Here is a 15,210-nt window from a genome sequence, read left to right on the forward strand (position 1 = left end):
GCAGGGTGAGAGGTACAGGGACAGGGGAGTGGCTGTGTGGGGGCACAGAGGCCGTTGGGGACAGGGGGAGAGGTACAGGGACACATAGAGACAGGTATTGGCTGGGTGAGGGCACAGAGACGCATGGGGACAGGGGCAGATGTGGCTGACTGAATGGGAGAGGCTAGGGGTCAGCCAGGGTCTACATGGGGGAAGCTCCCTAACAATCCCCCCCCCCCCCCCACAAAAAAACCAAAAACCTTGTTCCATACTTTTCCCACCCGTACCCAACAACCCTCCAAGTTCAGCTCCTTCCCAGCAACTTACTTCCCTCTCCCTCAGCTCCTCCGTTACCCCTGACTCCCCCGAGCCTTTGCACTGCTTCTGAGGGGTGCGGGAAATATGGTTCTGTATTGTAGTTTTAAATGAATTATTACTCAGAGTTCTGTATTAATATGCCTAGTAAGGAATCTATTTGTCAAAAAAACATTTCCTGAATCTTTTTTGTTATCTGTATTGTTACAGACATACTTGCTGACAGGTATTTTGAAATAAATGATCAAAAAGAATTGAAACTGGTGTGATTATATTGTGTTATTTTGACAAATAAAATATGCAGAATTTTGCAGAATTTTAAAATATTGTGCACAGAATTTTTATTTTTTTGTTGCAAAATTTTTTTTGGCACAGAATTCCACCAGGAGTAGAATACCTATAGCAGAGTGGTGGTAAATTTGTTAAAGGGGAGGGATTGGAGTGAACTGAACTGTAATCTGTAGTTTTTCCACAAGATGACTGCTTGGTAAGGAAATAAATGTTGTAATTAACCATGCTGCTGCAGGCCTATAGAACACACAGCTAATCCACTTCCTGTTAGTGTGGCAATAAAAAGTTGTCCAAGCCCCATTGTGTACGGAGAGAATTGATAGTCACTCCATCAGGGTCACTGCTGTGAATGGCCATATGATTAAGAAGACTCTTCTTTAAAGATCTGTCTGCAGTAAACAGCTTTGCAATCAAACTTGCCCCAACTTTCCTAGAAAGTCTGGGTCACGCTCTGCATTTGTTTATGGCTTAGGCAACTCCATTAAAGATAGTGAGGTTGCGTGGCATGAGAGGACAAACCAGGGTAATAGCAGTGCCAAATAAAAACCATGCACCAATGCCTCCTGAACCTTTCCCATCACAGAAGTGAAGTATATCAGTTAGAGGGACAGCTGCAGCACCTCCACCTACACTTCTGCCAGCCACTCTGTGCGCAGCCCAGAGGGTGAGAGAAGGAGGGGGCAGCTCTGTGTGGGAAGGGGGTTAAAAAGGAGAAGGTCTGTGCGCTGGAGGAGAGAGCACAGCAATGAAATAAATATTTGCTCTTTCACTTTTCTCAGGTGTATGGTGATCGGTACAGAATGCAGAGTCGGCCTTTAGGAATATGCCTGATTATAGATTGCATTGGCAATGACACAGGTGGGTGTCAAGAACATAAAATTCTTTGTAGCTCTACTCTCCAGCATGTACAATATTTTAGTGTAAGGATTATGATTGGCCAGACTACATTCTGAGTGTGCAAGTGTGTGTTGCAAAACAAAGATCAGGTCTCATTGGTCATCTGGTCTCAATGTTACTATTTGGTACTATTATTTGGTGGTTGTTTGGTTTTACAGTAGTGCCTAAAGGGCCAGGCTGAGATTAGCAGCACATTGCCCTCAGTGCTGTAAATACGCATAGTAAGAGAGAGTCTCTGCCCCAAAGATCTTACGCTGTAAATCAGGGGTGGGCAAACTTTTTGGCCTGAGGGCCACATTGGGGTTCCAAAACTGTATGGAGGGCTGAGTAGGGAAGGCTGTGCCTCCCCAAACAGCCTGGCCCCCGCCCCCTATCCACTCCCGCCCCCTGACTGCCCCCCTCAGAACCCCCGACCTATCCAACCCCCTGTGCTCCTTGTCCCCTGGCTGCCCCTAACCGCCCCCCTGGGACCCTATCCCCCCATCCAACACCCCCTGCTCCCTGTCCCCTGACTGCCCTGACCCCTATCCACACCCCTGCCCCCTGACAGGCCCACACCTATCCAACTGTCCCCTGACCACTCCCCGGGGCCCCCTGCCCCTTATCCAACCCCCCTCCCCACCCCCTTATGCTGCTCAGAGTACCAGAACTGGCAGCCACGTCGCCCAGCCGGAGCAGGCCTCGCCGCCGCGCAGTCTAGAGCACCGGGGCAGGCCGGTGGTTCTCACAGCCAGCCCTGCTGCCCAGCAGGAGCTCGCAGCCCCACTGCCCAGAGCGCTGGCGGCATGGCGAGCTGAGGCTGCAGGGAAGGGGGGACAGCAGGGGAGGGGCCAGGGGTTAGCCTCCCCGGCCGGGAGCTCAAGGTCTGGGCAGGACGGTCCCGCGGGCCGGATGTGGCCCATGGACTGTAGTTTGCCCATCTCTGCTGTAAATAGACCAAGGACAGATGAAGAAGAAGAAAGAGGGTGGAGTCTCTGGGAGGGAAAGTGACTTGCTCAAGGTCACACAGCAGGGGCAGGAGTAGAATGTAAGTTTCTTACTGCTTTTAAAAATAAAATAAGAGGGCAATAGTGCACTTCAAACAGTGTGGTTACATTGGACAGCATGTGTCTTGAGTAGCTGAAGGCACAGGACCTTTTGTTCATAAGACACCTGGGTTTCTGTTATATCTTAGCTTAGCAGAAGCTGATATCACAGCTTTAAGGGGAAGGAACTGGTTTCTTTAATTTCCTCTTGACATTTTTGGAAGCATTTACATCTAAAGTTCAATTCCGTAAATATCCAGGTTAAAATTTGAATTTTTCAGACAGTCTTTTGAAAAGCTCCATGTGACAGACTGTTGCGTAAGCAAAAATCTCTCTAGGGCTTGAACCATGCCAGTGGAATACAGAACTGACTAAAAATAGAAAGAGAGATCGTGCCACACACTCTCAAAGAAACTGCGGAACCACCTGATCAACATCCTATACAGCAAACAGGGAAAGATTAAGAATGAGCTCTCAAAACTGGATACACTCATAAAAAGCCAACCCTCCACACAAACTTCCTCATGGCTGGACTTTACAAAAACTAGACAAGCCATTTACAACACACACTTTGCTTCTCTACAAAAGAAAAAGGACACTAAACTATCTAAACTACTACATGCCACAAGGGGCCACAACAGTGGTTCCCTTAACTCACCCACAATATTGTTAATCTATCCAGCTATACTCTTAGCCCGGCAGAAGAGTCTAGCCTATCTCGGGGCCTCTCCTTCTGCCCCTCCACCCCCACAAACATGATACAGTTCTGCGGTGACCTGGAATCCTACTTTTGACGTCTCCGACTCAAGGAATATTTCCAACACACCTCTGAACAGCACACTAATCCACAGAAACCTTCCTACCAACACTACAAAAAAAAGGATTCTGCGTGGACTCCTCCGAAACAGCAGACCGGCCTTCTACATAGGGTGCTTCCACCAACGTGCACGGGCTGAAATTGTGGAAAAGCAGCATCACTTGCCTCATAACCTCAGCTGTGCAGAACACAACGCCATCCGCAGCCTCAGGAACAACTCTGACATCATAATAAAAAAGGCTGACAAAGGAGGTGCTGTCGTCATCGTGAATAGGTCGGAATATGAATGAGAGGCTGCTAGGCAGCTCTCTAACACCATATTCTACAGGCCATTACCCTCTGATCCCACTGAGGGTTACCAAAAGAAACTATACCATTTGCTCAAGAAACTCCCTGAAAAAGCACAGGAACAAATCTGCACAGACATAGCCCTAGAACCCCGACCAGGGGTACTCTATCTGCTACCCAAGATCCATAAACCTGGAAATCCTGGACGCCCTATCATGTCAGGCATTGGCACCCTGACAGCAGGATTGTCTGGCTATGTAGACTCTCTCCTCAGGCCCTATGCTACCAGTACTCCTAGCTATCTTCGAGACACCACTGACTTCCTGAGGAAACTACAATCCATTGGTGATCTTCCAGAAAACACCATCCTGGCCACTATGGATGTAGAAGCCGTCTACACCAACATTCCACACAAAGATGGACTACAAGCCGTCAGGAACAGTATCCCCGATAATGTCATGGCAAACCTGGTGGCTGAAATTTGTGACTTTGTCCTCACCCACAACTATTTCACATTTGGGGACAATGTATACCTTCAAGTCAGCGGCACTGCTATGGGTACCCGCACGGCCCCACAGTATGCCAAAAATTTTATGGCTGACTTAGAATATCGCTTCCTCAGCTCTTGTCCCCTAACGCCCCTACTCTACTTGCACTACATTGATGACATCTTCGTCATCTGGACCCATGGAAAAGAAGCCCTTGAGGAATTCCACCATGATTTCAACAATTTCCATCCCACCATCAACCTCAGCCTGGACCAATCCACACAAGAGATCCACTTCCTGGACACTACTGTGCTAATAAGCGATGGTCACATAAACACCACCCTATACCGGAAACCTACTGACCGCTATACATCCCTACATGCCTCCAGCTTTCATCCAGACCACATCATACGATCCATTGTCTACAGCCAAGCTCTAAGATACAACCGCATTTGCTCCAATCCCTCAGACAGAGACAAACACCTACAAGATCTCTATCAAGCATTCTTAAAACTACAATACCCACCTGCTGAAGTGAAGAAACAGATTGACAGAGCCAGAAGAATACCCAGAAGTCACCTACTCCAGGACAGGCCCAACAAAGAAAGTAACAGAACGCCACTAGCCATCACCTTCAGCCCCCAACTAAAACCTCTCCAGCGCATCATCAAGGATCTACAACCTATTCTGAAGGACGATCCCTCACTCTCACAGATCTTGGGAGACAGGCCAGTCCTCACTTACAGACAGCTCCCCAACCTGAAGCAAATACTCACCAGCAATCACACAACAAAAACACTAACCCAGGAACTTATTCTTGCAACAAAGCCCGTTGCCAACTCTGTCCACATATCTATTCAAGGGACACCATCATAGGACCTAATCACATCAGCCACACCATCAGGGGCTCGTTCACCTGCACATCTACCAATGTGATATATGCCAGCAATGCCCCTCTGCCATGTACATTGGCCAGACTGGACAGTCTCTACACAAAAGAATAAATGGACACAAATCAGACATCAAGAATTATAACATTCAAAAACCAGTCGGAGAACACTTCAACCTCCCTGGTCACTCAATTACAGACCTAAAAGTCGCAATACTTCAAAAAGAGACTCCAACGAGAAACTGCAGAACTGGAATTAATTTGCAAACTGGACACCATTAAATTAGGGTTGGATAGAGACTGGGAGTGGATGGGTCATTACACAAAGTAAAAACTATTTCCCCATGCTAATTTTTCCCCTACTGTTACTCACACCTTCTTGTCAACTGTTGGAAATGGGCCATCCTGATTATCACCACAAAAGTTTTTTTTTCTCCTGCTGATAATAGCCCACCTTAATTGATTATTCTCGTTAGAGTTGGTATGGCAACACCCATTTTTTCATGTTCTCTCTGTGTGTGTGTGTGTGTGTGTGTGTGTGTGTGTGTGTGTATATGTATGTATGTATATATATATATATATATATATATATCTCTTCCTACTGTATTTTCCACTGCATGCATCCGATGAAGTGGGGTTTAGCCCATGAAAGCTTATGCCCAAATAAATTTGTTGGTGCCACAAGTACTCCTCGTTCTTTTAGAGAATGCTTGTAACCAGCAATTCAAGGCTAAGGGCAGGTGGAAGGAGGGGATGTGTGATCAGCTCTCTGCTGTTCCTTATTATTAATGATCTAAGCAGACAAACCATCTTTCTATAGTATTTATACTTCTTCACAAAATATTTGGAGAATAGTAGCTGCAAAGCATGCAGACACAGCCAGTGAAATTCAGCAGGATCCATATTTGGGCAGGCAAATGGCATCTTAGGCTGACAGATGTAAAACAAGAAATTCTGATAGCCACCATATGGGGATTCTTGGAACTAGAAGTCATAGGTGCTGGAACTAGGAGTGCTGGGGGTGCTGCCGTGCCCCGTAGCTTGAAGTGGTTTCCATTATATACAGGGTTTACAGTTTGGTTCACTGGCTCTGAGCACCCCCACTATATAAATTGTGCCATCACCCCTGCTAGAAGTGACCCAAGGTTTTACCCTGATGCAAGAGGGAGAGTGAAGGGAAGGTTCTCTGAATTTTACTATATACGAGTTTCCCCCTGCTGTAGCTTTTGTAGCATCCTTCGAGGATGCTGTGCCTTTCCAGTCATCTAAAGGGAGGCAAAAGTTGAATAGGGAAAAAGGGATTTGTTCAGACCATGAAGGTAAAAGGCCTTGCCTACATTCCTGACGTTTGAACCACCTATGGTAAAATTAAAGAAAAGACTATAAGGAGGGGTCTGTGTAAATGATTATGCAGCTGTGCAAGTGGCCACACAACATGAGCTGGTGTCTGCCTGAGTTTGAAGACAGCCTGAAACAATAGTTTTGAGAGAAGCGTGAGCTACTCATTCAATGGGATATTAATGCTGAGGCCTAATTATGTGAATTTAAATGTCAACATTAATTATTTCACTGCTCATCCTTTTAGCAGGAAAAAGGCTCTGGTGTTCAAGTTAGTGGCAGTGTCATGGGATGACCTTGCCTTTTAAAGGGCTTGGGACTCAGCTGCACCTGTGCCAGGCTTAGCCCACCTCCCCAGGTGGAGGGACCAGTCAGGAAAGGGCCAGTGAGGAGGCCTCGGCTGAGTAGCTCTCCAGAGCTCTTAGAGAGAAGGCCTGGGAGAACAGCTTGCAGTGAGCAGGAGCCAGTGAGGAAGGGCACATGGGAGGGAATCCCACTAGGAGGAAAACTTCAGCAGGGATAGGACTGAGAACCCTGCAGTAAAGGTATCAGCTGCTAGGAAAGGAGGGGAGAAGGTCTGTATGGCATGAGCTTGGTTCAAGCCAGACTCCCCAGAGATGAGGGTTATTGGGCAAACACCCATGGATGAGTCTGGGTAACTGGACAAGAAAGGGAAACAGAGTTAGGGCAGGGCCTGAAGCGAGATCGTGTATGTCCCTACTCCGGTTAAATATCCGGGCAGATGGTTGCTCCGGTAGAGACAGAGTTATTCAACCCACCATCTCCTCCCCCCCAAAATAAGTTGACTCTGCCCAAAATGGGGAACCAGAGGTGACGGAGCCCTCCCCACAACCGACAGCCCCCTGACTCCTGCTGCCAAAACCTCTGGCTCTCATTAAGAATAAATCTGCTTGCTTAGAAAGGACTGTGTGGTAATTTGTAACTGGGGGTGATACATTGGTCATAGCCTCTGGAGAGAAAGCAAAGTGCAGATGCTGACCTTTTAGGCAATCTGGCTTGCTGGGGATATCACAGTGTAGGCTGACAACTGTGCAGCCTCAAGAGAGAGTGAGACAGGTCTCTGCCCAGAAAGGTGATGGCTGAGGATCTGGGAGCCTAAAGCAGGTGCCCTTGGTGAAGGAATTCAGGTGCACTTATCCTGAAACTGTGACACTTCCCTCATATTCAAGATATTATGTAGACATCGTCATGTGTGTAATCCATTGTGACACTGATGTCACTGCAAAGAGTCTAGATTTTGGCTGAATTTCTTTAGTGAAACAAACCTCTTGTTTTTCCAGTAGTGAAACACACAATATTAAGAGCCTTTCAACATGGCTGATATTCACTGAGCCGTGAAATACATTCACTTTAACAAATTCCTTCTTCTTTTTCCAGATATATTGGAGGACACCTTTAAAGCTCTAGGCTTTGAAGTTCACTGTTACCGGTATTTAAGTGTGGAAGCCATGAACCAAACATTCCATGAAGTTGCAAGACTGCAAAAGCACAGAGACCTTGACAGCTTTATTTGCATATTGGTCAGCCGGGGGAGCCCTCAGAGCATCTTCTGCACAGACCAGACCTTTCCTGGGTACCCCTTGGATCAGGTGAAGAAGTTTTTTACTGGAGACTCATGCCGTGAACTCCTAGGGAAACCTAAGCTCTTCTTTATTCAAAGCTACATTGTGCCAGCAGATCAGCAAGAACCCACCAGTCTGCTGGAAGTGGATGGGAATGAACAGAAAATCACTGCCAATACCAGAAGACCTAGGAACTGTAGTATTCCCCCAGTAGCAGACATCTTTTGGAGTCAATGCAAGGTGGATGTGTCTGTGCTAGAAAGGTCACCCAGCTCATCTTCCCATTATCTACGCTGTCTGGCTGAGCTCCTGTGCAATCCTCATAAAAGGTAAAAAAAACAAACCAAAAAAACCCTTTTCATTCAACTTATTGCCCCATAGCAAAAGAGCTGAGGTTTCACCCTGCTTCGTACTGCAGAGCACCTTGGCGATGTGAGAGACCATAGAGGAAGATGGTGCCCAGGCCAGGAGGGGTGGTCCAGGTGGGCCCAGACCTACAGGGTGCAGGCCAGGTACTCTAGAGATGGGGTGGAGCTTTTAATTCTGGAGTGGAGTGTAAGGGTATGCCAGAGCTGGGGGTTGCACGGTTACTTCCAGCATGGGAGGAGAAAGTCCAGTCCTGGAGAAGATATGTGAACAGTCAGGATTCCCATGCTGTTCTCCCACCCCCAACACACATCCCTCATAGGCTATTGTCCAAACTGAGAGTTGTCTTTAAATAACAGAGTCCTTAAGCAGGACTGTATTTAGAACTATAAACATTTAGCCAGAGCTGCTTGCTGGGGGGGTTTTTTTTTTTTTTTTTCATTTCCCTGCTGGACCTCTTGACCTTCCCTCTAGTTCAATCTTCCTCAGAGAGCCATTTGCCCATTTATTACCCTGAGTTGAAGCTAAGCTAAAGAGGTCCCATCTGGTCTGGCAGCCAAGTTCAGTGTGAGTCAGCAGAACAGCTCTGCACCTCCCCACAGGGTCCTAAAACTTGGTCACAAGATGTCAGGAATGGAAGGAGTCCAGTCCTCCATGACATGCTAGTAAGTTTGGAGTATAAGAGATCCTGTCTGATAAATGCATTTGTAACCTCAAGTTTGTGAGCTCTACCTCTGGTATTAAAGACTGAGATTGGAAACATTCCTCTCGCTGAGCCTGGAGCTGCTTGTCCTCTGGTGTCTTTTTAAGTTAAAAATGATGATCTCCTCCATTCAGGTGTGAGAATTTTGTTTCTCTCTTTGCAGAAAGCTCCCCCTACTGGATATCCATATTGAGCTGAACAGCAGAGTGTATGATTGCAACAGGACCTCAGATCCACAGCAACAATACTCACTCCTGCTACAACACACCTTGAGGAAAAAACTCTTTCTTTTTCCCAGTTAAAAGCTAATGGAAATTGCATGGGACACGATGTTAAGATGGGGATATCCATGTGGGCTTTTTCTTCAATTGTCATGGTTCCATGCATTTTTGAAGTGCCTGTTACTAGAGTATCTGAGTATTTAGAAACGTTTTGGATGTTGAGGCATCACATGTTTCCAATTTTAAACTTTAGGCAGAAGCTAGGATAAGAGAGGCAGCTAATCCATAGCTGTGCAGCAGATCTTATAACCCAACCAAGCAGAAGGACAATGTTGAAAGGGTTCTAAACTACAGATTTATTGTATTTAGTTATGTTTTGATTTTTGAAACATACCCATTAGCAGTGCCCATTCCATGCTCCAGTATTTAAACCAACACAAGAATCAACTAAATTGGTAAGACTACCACCCCCATGTATAATTATAATTCATTCCCAGCCCATAATTAGGCAGGAGCTCATTCCAGAGTCCAGGGGCTGTTGGAGAGAATGCCCTCCTGGCAGCTCCATCTCTTTTGTAACGAAGGAGCTGTGGCTGGAATGCTTCTCCTGATTGTGGCAGCACGGAATGAGAGGAGAGGCCATTTTAAAGGTAATCTGGACCCAAACCATCCAAGGCTTTAAAGGTCGAAACTAACACCCTGAGTTGTACCCAGAAGCCCACAAGTAGTTAGTACAGCTCACAGAGCACTGGTGTTACATGCTCCCACTTAACAGACAGGCTCTCACGTTCTGAACTAACTTCAGCTTCCCAATGGTCCCAAGATGTAGCCCTACCTGAAATGCTTTACAGTAATCTAATCTCTCAGTGACAAAAGCCTAGGTAAGGGTAGCTAGGCCTGCCTCTGAAATAAGAGATCACACTTGCCACACCGGGCACAGATGGATAAATGTGCTCTTTGCCACAGCTGATCCAGTAGCAGCCCAGGATCTGATGAGACTGCTAAACCGTGAATCTGGCTAGCAAATAACAGCCACCTTCCACCAAGCAGAGGAGTTTATGTAGCTAGCCCAGTTCCTAGGGCTGCTTGCTCCCACCCTTCTAACGTTATTTCAGTCCCATCTAGATTGAGCCTCAGCCAGCTAGACTTAGTGCATGCTCCAGTTTCAGGCAGACACCAAGTCACCCATTCCACTGCACCTTCAGACTCAGTCATAAGGGCAATGAACAACTAGGTATTATCCACGTGCTATAGACACTGCAACCTCTTCACACGCACAAGATTCAGTAGTTCTGTGCCACTGCATTTATACAAGACAAAAGACGTCTGCTCAGTAATTTGATTTTTCTTAATTACCTTCTCCATTCCCTATGGGAACAATAAGAGACAGGATTACCATAAATGTAGCAATTCCTTTCCCTTCTACTTTCTACAAGGCCCTGATCCTGTGAGCTCTGAGGCAAGTGAGTGTGCATGTGAGTACTTTTGGTTGATCCTCAGTCTTTTTGCAGGATTGGGGCCTGGATGAGTCAGTTTTAAGCTTGTCACTGGCCTGACTGTGCTTCCATCCATGGCATGGTCCCATCATGCCCCCCCCCCCCTCTGCTCCCCCTACCCCTCCACACACACTTCCTCCCCCACACTTAAAGTAAGTAAACATATTTAATATTCTTGGTACATCTTCCTGTCTAGCAAACAAACTAAGGCCTTGTCTACCCTTAAAAGGTTTTCTGGTATACCTATACCAGCAAACTCTCCTAGAGTAGATGCAGATGATATCAGTTATACTTGTTCCTGATATAGCTTATACTAGTTCCCCTAGCAAAATAAGCCATGGTTGCAAAAAGGACATTTTTCCTGGTATCCCTGCATCCACACGAGGGCTTTTGCCAACAGCTATGCCAGCAAAATATAACGTCCCTAACTGACATAGCTATGCAGGCAAAACTTTTAAGGGTAGACCAGGCCTAAGAGAGGGCTGCCAGAGGTGAAGTGCTTGGTGACTTGGCCAGTAAGTTTGTTTTAGAAGTGACGATTCTGTTTCCCAAACCCACTGCATATTGCCTGCTGTGGGCTTGGCCATGACTTTCAGTAACTCTCCCTTGAAGCCAGACTGCTTTTAATGTTCATCCCAAAAAATCAGCACAAGCCTTGAAACAGCTCCTGCAGTCAAAACAATGGAAGTTTAACAATGAGCCCAGAGTTGGGCAAAATGTGGCTGAGGAAAGAAGACTCAACAAGAAAATACGGAAATGCTGTAGAGAAAAACACACATATTTATTTATACTAATATATAATTTTTATGTAATAAAAATGTGTACATATATAATACATATTAATATCTTCATTTTGTATGTGTCCTAATTTTTTAAAAGATTTTAACAATTTTTGTTTAGTTTGTGTTAATTTCATATTCATTCTGATGTTATGCATATTCTATGTGGAGGAGGAAATGAGGGATTGTGATAGGTATAAGGGGAGTGGTTGGTAAAAGTTTGGGATGAATGTGACTCATTCCACGTTGTCACAGATCTGATCAGGTGCCCCCTTGCAGCCACCCCAACACCGAACTACTGTGAGGGGAATCTAAGCCTCTGTGGTTTACAGAGCTTGACGAGTCCAGCCACGTCCCCAATCTTGGAGTCCCTAGGTCACTCTTGGGGTGCAGACCTGCTAGCTAGTACCCCATCCTGAGAGCTGGAACCCACTGTCCAGCTGCTTACCCCTTCGGGGTGCACTGGTGACCCCCTCACACTTCTCCATATTTGAACACACCCTCTTCCAGAACTCCACTGAAAGGTGTGATGTTTCTGGTTACAGTTTAACTCTCTCACTGCAGTTGTGAAGCAGGTAACATGCAGAGACTTCCTACAACTAGATGATGCTGTAGGCCAGAATGCTGTGAGGAGTCTGAGGGACAGCTAACAGGTGCTGTGATTCAAAACGTTGCAGGCAAAGGGAAAATGAGGCAGAGCCAAACGGTGGTAGTGTGTGTCAGAACTCCCCTAGGAGAAGGGAGATTGGGTAGTGAAGAGTACTGCCAAATTATGATACCCACCAGAGAGGTGTGAACTCTGGAGAAAATGACTCCTGAGCAGGGCACCTTCTGCCCTTTTGAAACTTCCTGGCCCCTGCTGTCAGCTGGCACCCTTGCCAGCTCCACTGCTTGGGGAAGTAGAGGGAGGAAATGTGCCTCTTGATTAATCTGTTTTCAGTGTGGTCAGTTGAGATGTAATTAAACCTGAGAGAGGGTTGGGGGAGAAAGCACACCACCTCTCCCCAGGAAGTGTAAAGAAGGGGACTGGGCTTGGGGAAAGTAGGGAGATTTCACCTTGCCCCAGGACAGGGAATGGCAAAAGAGAGTTGTTCAAGTTAAGTGCTCTTCCATTGAAATGTAATCACTCTAGACAATAGATTTTCCTCCTGCCTAGGGGAACTGGTTTGTCAGGAGGGAGGTTGCCTCATCAGCAAAGTCACCTGGAGGAGGACAACTTTGTGTTGAAACTGGTAAGGGTGCTAATAGAGGGGGCTAAAAGGTTTTAAAGGGACAAAAGCTGTTCTCAGGAGCCATTTTCTCCAATCAGTGAGAATCCAGCCTGTTTGAGGCTGCCTGCCTGCCTTCCTGGACACTGATGGTCCCCTAAAGATTCATAAGGGAAGGGTGACCTAGTGAGGGACACTGTGGTTTAAGATGTTTTTTGTTTTGTAAAAGAGCAAATGTGTTAGACTCTGTGCTAAGTATGTGTGAATTCCTTCCCAACTGTTATATGCCCCTGAGAGAGTTCAACTGTAACCCATAAATTTAGAGGAGCTCTAGGGGAGGGGATGTTTTAAGTACAGGAGAATCTGAGGAGCCACCTAGCTGCTGTACAGCAGATTCCAGCTCTCAGGATAGAGTGCTAGACAGCAGATCTATGCCCCAATAGCATGCCTAGGGATTCTAAGCCTGGGAGAATGGCTGGACTCCATTCAGGCTCCAGCGGATCCAGGGCTGGATGCTCAGATTCCCTTACAGCAGTCCAGTGGGTGGCTGGAAGAGGGCATCTGGCTGGATCTGTGACCTGTATTTTAGAAACCTCTTTGGAGTGTTGTAGGGTAACTGTATACCCCTTTCCCTGTCTAAAACTAGCTTGTCCTCGTTACCAAGTACCGATAAACCCAGATAATCTGACATTTGGAAGTGTCCCCCCCACCTGAAACTCTGGTTTTTCAAATTTCAGCTATGTCACTTGTGCCATTTGGATTGTCTTATTCATATAAGGCTTGGAATGAGAGGAGAAATTGGTATTTAAACCATTTTTCACAAACTAGACATTTTCTAAAATTGATTTTTGTCTGAGTTATAAGACTGATTCTAAAGCCAACTCCTTGTGATCTTATCAGGGCTAGAAAGAAATGCTTCATAGCAATGTTTTGCAGTTCTTCCCATCAGCAGACCACTTTTTAAGAGCGAGCGGTCTTCCAGACTGCTGCTCCTCAGAAACCCCTATTGCTTGGTTTTCAAAATGTTTCTTTTCTGCTTCCTGACCCCACCCCCTCCCCCACAAGTACTCCACAGACATAACCTAAGAACCAATTTGCTTTGTACCAAGAGAAAGGTCTATGTTGCAGCTGGCCACTAATACAGAACAGCATTTTTTTCTTGCCTCTGATGTATCATGAAGTGATAACCATAGTATAGGACTGAATACAGCAAGTGTAATTTTTATTCTCTGTTTATACCCGATTCATATTCTTTGGCACATCAGAGAGATTGTAAAGTAAGATTTGGAATCTTAGAACTAGTTCCTGCAGCCACTGGGAGATGAGGCTAGCGGTGTGAGATACGTGTTTGTTATTCCGTGTCTATTGAATTAAGATGTATTCCCTGGTTATCATGCCCATATATGTGGTATAAATAAATATATGTATTGAGTTTGTACACTTAACTTACTTTTTTCCATTTCCCTCATCAGCCTTTCCCTGTGAAAAACATTTTTTCTACCTTACAGACCAAAAAGGGGAAGGGTGAAAGCAAGAGAGTAGGCAACAAAATGTAGGGGGGAAAGTGCAGAAAGAAAAATATAAAGAATAGTGCAAACAGCAGGAGAAAGTGAGGGGAAGAGAGAAGCCTACGGCCATCCTTAGACATATGCGGCTGTGTAGGGCACCCGAAAATTTGGGGCACCATTCCCCTCGCTGGCCGCGGCTGGAATCCTCTCTCGGGCCCCTCCCCTATGCTGGGCCAGCGGGCTTCTCCCCGACCTCAACCCCACCACCTCCAGCTCTGCCACCCCAGCCCTGGGCAGCGCAGAGCAGCACTGGTGGTACGGCGGCCCGCCAGCCCAGCCCACTGCCGCCTGGAGTGGAGTCCCTCCCTGGACCCTGCCTGCCTGCGCCGCTCGGGGGCTGGGCCCGGGCCAGAACCAGGACTGGAAGAGCGAAACTTCCACTAGGGCGGGGGGGGGAAGCCGGGCTGAGTGGAGGAGCTTAAAGTGACAGTGCGCTCACTGTCTCACACTTCCCTAACACACACACACAGACTGGCGCTCACACCCACATACTCTGCCTCTCTCGAGTCACAGTCCCCCAATACAGATTGTCTCTCTCTCTCTCTCTCTCACACACACATACAGTCTCACACTCCCCAACACACACACACACACACACACACACACACACACACATTATTGTTATTACTGCTTGATACTTCCTGTCAAAATGCTCATGGTGAGCCTGGAGTGGCAGGAGGGCCGTGGGCTCTGGCAAGATGCAGCCCCCATGTGACAGCGCAAAGCCTGCCTGGAGCCACTGCTGCAGCGTCTGCTGCATACAAAGCTCAGTGTGTGTGAGCAATGGGGGCGTTCTGGGGGTCCGTGGGTGGGGTAGCCGTGCCCCCTCGACACCTGGGGTCAGCAGTGCCAGCTGGGGACCGCCTGCAGTAGAGTATAGGGGCACCCATTTAATAATACTGCATAGGGTCCCATAAATCCTAAAGACGGCCCTGTACAGGAGAGAGACTAAAGAGGAG

The 15,210-nt window shown here is 46.9% G+C and overlaps 1 protein-coding gene across 1 annotated transcript in view; it reads left to right on the top strand.

Annotated features, from left to right (window-relative positions):
* The window catches only part of CFLAR (CASP8 and FADD like apoptosis regulator), a 32,711-nt gene extending 21,124 nt beyond the window's left edge, over positions 1–11,587 (top strand). Inside the window, 3 exon segments of the mRNA XM_024214058.2 lie at positions 1,365–1,443; positions 7,726–8,239; positions 9,143–11,587. Coding sequence (XP_024069826.2) covers positions 1,365–1,443; positions 7,726–8,239; positions 9,143–9,281 — 732 coding nt within the window. The 3' untranslated portion in view covers positions 9,282–11,587.
* Positions 11,588–15,210: the final 3,623 nt, after the last annotated feature.

The sequence above is a fragment of the Terrapene carolina genome, unplaced genomic scaffold, assembly GCF_002925995.2.
Source record: "Terrapene carolina triunguis isolate 2854851 unplaced genomic scaffold, T_m_triunguis-2.0 Scaffold62, whole genome shotgun sequence".
In the NCBI taxonomy this organism is placed as follows: Eukaryota; Metazoa; Chordata; order Testudines; family Emydidae; genus Terrapene; species Terrapene triunguis.